The following is a 4,620-nucleotide window of genomic DNA, read 5'->3' as shown; positions in this document are numbered from 1 at the left end:
AGAATGATTTTAGGTACCAACTAGTAATATTTTTATTTGTTAGAATGATCATATATCGGCTTATATTATTTTTCTTACATGGAATCTATATACTAGCATATATAACTTTTGAAATATAACAAATATAATGGAATAGAGAAATAAATTTTTTTCTCTATTTTTTTATTTTTCTTTTTTTACAAATATTTTAACATAACTAATTCACAGACTACAATTTATGTTAAGATTAGGAGAACTCTTTAAAAAAGCAGGGGGTGTGTAGACTCAACATATTAGATTTCTATAAGATATTCCTTCAAATGGGACCAAAGAAGTAGACCTTCATAGTACATGCCCTCAGCGCTCGGATATGAGGACGGAGGTCACCATAACAGCCAACTCTTCCCAACCAAATGAGAGAAACCTTTTTGGACTTTTGGTTAACGATTTTTATTTCATTAAATTTTTTTTTTAAAATAATTTCTATAAATATGGTATCTGAAAAAATAGTTTTGACATATTTAGTTGAACATAAAAAAGTGGCACATTCGAGAGTGGCTTATGTTTGATTAACATCTACTTTTTGCAAAAAAATTGTATAAAATATCTATTATAAATATAATAAAGTAAAAGACATTCTTTATGAATTTGATGGCTTAAGGGTACTTTTTGAAAAATAAAGACCCTAATTTTCAACCGGTGGGAAAATAACTTTTTCATGACTTCCATAGATTTTTTTTCCTATGAAACATAGAAATCTTGTTCTCATGAAAATGCTACTTTTTCATTTTTTTTTTTTTTTAAACTCAACCTAAACTAAAATTATTTTTTTATTGACCATACTTTTTTTTTTCCTTCTTTTATCACGAACCAAAGGAGCCCTTAATTTCTTTACCAACCATTCACAAGTTGTCGTCACCTAAATAGACTATTCCTAACAGCATTGAAGTGCAATTGATACGTCATTTAATATCGGATAAAACTGCCCTTTCGGAAGGTTGACGATGCGTAGAACTGAGGTAAGAAGGCATCACGTGGAACTTGGACGCATACGATGGGGGTGGGATCCATGGTCCATGGAGTTGTTAGCTTTCCGTTTCTACTATATGTCTGTATCTTAATATCTTGTGCAAATACACGACTATAACTTATCTATATAGGCGGTCAAGATAAATTTAAACATGCTGACCAAACTTAATGCACTGGTATTATTGAGATTAAATTTAAATATTGCTAGATTCAGCAGCACAGCAACATAACCGCTTGATTATTTTTTTTTTTTGACAAAAGAACTATTTGCTTAAAATTGGCTTTTTTGACTCGACTCATGCTTGTTGGAATCGTTAAGGCAATGCATGAGATTTTCCAACAGGACTGATCACCTCTCTCTTGAAGGCTGGCTATTTAACCATGAAGGGAGGACAAAGCTACCATTGATTTTTTTCATAGGAAGTTTTGACATGAACTTGAAGACAGTACTAGATCTTCATGACAAGTAGATGTTGATAATTCACCTTGCTTGACGGTGTTACACTATCTTTTTCCAACATTACTTGCATGTCATTTGTTTGTTCTTGCATATCGTTCGGGTTAACTTTCCATCAGTGAATCTTCTCATGAAACCTAAAATTATAAATGACTCTCACGTCTAGGCCATCCATCACGAGAGAGAAGGGTTTGGTTGGAAGGTAAGACGATCATTGCATAAACTGATTCTTTGACTAATTGTAATGGTAAAACTAGCAAACACTGAAAAGAGAGGGAGGGGGAAAAAAAGGACATGCAACAACTGATATTTCTACCAAACGTACGTAAAATTTTTCATAGTAGACAAAGAATCAACGGGCCCAAATTAGGAAAAGAAATCTAATCGTCCCTTTTAATAATTTGAAATTTGACTGCCTTTAAGATAACCTAAAAAAAGGCTGCAGCCACTGCCTCTTATTTATACATATTTACATAAGCAGGCTGGTGTCTGTCGCTTGCTTGTGCCCCCATGGATACTGAGATAAGGCCATGTTCCTCTCTCTCCGTCTTTCTTCTCTTCCTTCTCCTCTCTTCTCTCAACATCCAACACTGTGGAGCAACTGATAGCATCTCTTTGGGCCAGTCCGTCTCCGGAAACCAGACCATAGTATCCAAAGAAGGCAACTTTGAGCTGGGGTTCTTCACACCAGGTAACTCCCGTAACTACCACATAGGTATCTGGTACAAAACAATTCCAGTCCAAACTGTAATCTGGGTGGCGAACAGAGCAACACCCATCTCCAACACCTCCTCTGCCGAGCTAAAAATCTCAGAAGATGGAAAACTAGTCATCCTCAACAGTTCCAAAATCCCAGTTTGGTCATCCAATTCAACTCCATCAACCTCGAATTCCACGGTTGCTGTGCTTCTGGACACCGGAAATCTTGTTATACGCAATGGGTCAAACACTACAATTTGGCAGAGTTTTGATCACCCAACTGACACATGGATGCCAGGAGGATGGCTTGGAGTGAACAAGATCACAGGGGAGTATCAGAGCACCACTTCATGGGAGAATCCTGAGAATCCCTCCCCCGGGCCTTTCGCTCAAAGTATGGACCCCGATGGATCCAATCAGTTCGTATTGCTGTGGAATGGTTCTGAAACTTATTGGAGCAGTGGGCTGTGGAATGGCCAGTACTTCACTGCAGTCCCTGGTACCAGAGAAAGCACTCCCTTCAACTTCACCTTCGTCGACAACAAGCAGCGGAAGTATGCCACGTATACCATCCTCGACAGTTCTTTCATCACTCGGTGTGTGATTGATTCATCTGGGCTATTAAGGCAATGGTATTGGCTGAACAGCACCCAGAAGTGGCAGACAGTCTTTACTCAACCTTTGGCTCAATGTGATGTCTACTCTCTATGTGGAGCTTTCGGTATCTGCGACCAGAAAAGTTTGAATATTTGCCGGTGCTCCCATGGTTTCGAACCAGCTTCATTGAAAGAATGGGAGTTCAATGTTTGGAATTCAGGGTGCGTGAGGAAAACCAGTTTGCGATGCAGCAATAAAAGCTCGACCGGTGGAGAAGGGGATAGATTCGTTGAGATGACCAATATGAGACTGCCTGCCAATCCGCAGAACTTGACTGTTGGGAGTGCTAAAGACTGCGAACGGGCTTGCTTGAACAGCTGCTCTTGCACCGCGTATGCTTATGCGAATGGATGCTCAATTTGGACTGGGGACCTTCGGAACCTTCAACAACTCTATGATGGTGATAGTGGAGCTGGAACTCTGCATCTCCGGCTCGCTGCCTCTGATTTCTCAGCTTCAAGGACCTCACATAAGTTCGTAATAGATCTAACCCTAAGTGTCATCGGTGGAACTATTGGGATCTTGTGTGTTCTTGTTGGACTAATTTGGGCATTTCAAAGGAGGAAACGAATTCGAATGGCAAAACAAGTTGAGGGTTCTTTGATTCAGTTTACATATGGCGATTTGCAGCGTGTGACCAAAAACTTTTCTGAGAAGTTGGGTGGTGGTGGCTTTGGCTCTGTTTTCAAAGGGACATTAATTGACTCAACCGAAGTAGCTGTGAAGAGGCTTGAAGGCTTGAGACAAGGGGAGAAGCAATTCCGAACCGAAGTGAGCACATTGGCTGCTATTCAGCATGTGAATCTGGTTCACCTTCGCGGTTTCTGCACCGAGGGCAGCAAAAGGCTTCTAGTTTATGAGTACATGTCCGGAGGTTCCCTGGACTCTCTTCTCTTTCAAAACAAATCCACGGTTCTGGACTGGAAGACGAGGTATCAAATTATTCTTGGGATTGCGAGAGGACTAGCCTACCTCCATGAGAAGTGCAGGGAGTGCATCATACACTGCGACATAAAGCCAGACAACATACTTCTAGACAAGGACTTCTGCGCCAAAGTTGCAGACTTTGGCATGGCGAAGCTCATCGGTCGCGACTTCAGCAGGGTCCTGACAACCATGAGGGGAACCGTTGGCTACCTCGCACCCGAGTGGATTTCAGGCCTGCCAATCACCTCCAAGGTTGACGTCTACAGCTTCGGGATGATGCTTTTTGAGCTGGTATCAGGCAAGCGAAACGCATCGCACTCTGCAGATGGGAGCAAAATCTTTTATCCGTCCTGGGCGGCAACAAAGGTCGTTGAAGGCGATATATTTAGCTTATTAGACCATGGATTCAAAGGTGCTGCCGACCTTGAAGAGCTAACCAGAGTCTGCAGAGTTGCTTGCTGGTGCATTCAAGACTCTGAAGCTGACAGGCCAACAATGGGACAGGTGGTGCAGATCCTAGAGGGAGTCCTGGAGGTGAGCATGCCGCCACTTCCTAGGGTTCTTCAGCTCCTTACGGAAGATCAGAGCCAAATTCGTGATGATTTGTCATCCACTGAATACAAAGATCCACTTGATCAATCTCAGGATTTCTATCCGTAATTGTCAAGCTATAAGGGCCACATGAATCTCTGCTGAGCATGCCAATAATATGTAACGGGTTAAAGTATAGCTTATAGTTGTTATGATCCTTAAGATGGATGTTTGTATGAGGGTGTAATGTTCTATAGTGGCTGTAATATCTATTTAGTGGCATAAATGAGTTACCAACTCATCACTTTCCAAGCATTAGTTATAAAGATATGTTAGATACA

At 41.0% G+C, this 4,620-nt stretch overlaps 1 protein-coding gene across 2 annotated transcripts; it reads left to right on the top strand.

Annotated features, from left to right (window-relative positions):
- Positions 1-1,845: 1,845 nt before the first annotated feature.
- Positions 1,846-4,620, top strand: LOC148715271 (G-type lectin S-receptor-like serine/threonine-protein kinase At2g19130). Of its 2 annotated transcripts, XM_088701250.2 has the most exons (2): positions 1,917-4,160; positions 4,253-4,620. In XM_088701250.2, exons 1-2 carry the CDS (start codon positions 1,976-1,978, stop codon positions 4,303-4,305), a joined length of 2,238 nt encoding a protein of 745 aa, XP_088557376.1. In that variant the 5' UTR covers positions 1,917-1,975; the 3' UTR covers positions 4,306-4,620. The 2 variants fall into 2 exon arrangements, with proteins under 2 accessions (XP_088557371.2, XP_088557376.1); XM_088701245.2 differs by having other exon boundaries at positions 1,846-4,620.

This window comes from Phoenix dactylifera, chromosome 1 (genome assembly GCF_051530095.1).
Source record: "Phoenix dactylifera cultivar Ajwa chromosome 1, Ajwa_hap1_PhDact_Kaust_v1.1, whole genome shotgun sequence".
Lineage (NCBI taxonomy): Eukaryota > Viridiplantae > Streptophyta > Magnoliopsida > Arecales > Arecaceae > Phoenix > Phoenix dactylifera.
Note: the sequence above shows the minus strand (reverse complement) of the source record. Positions and strands in the feature narration are given on the sequence as shown.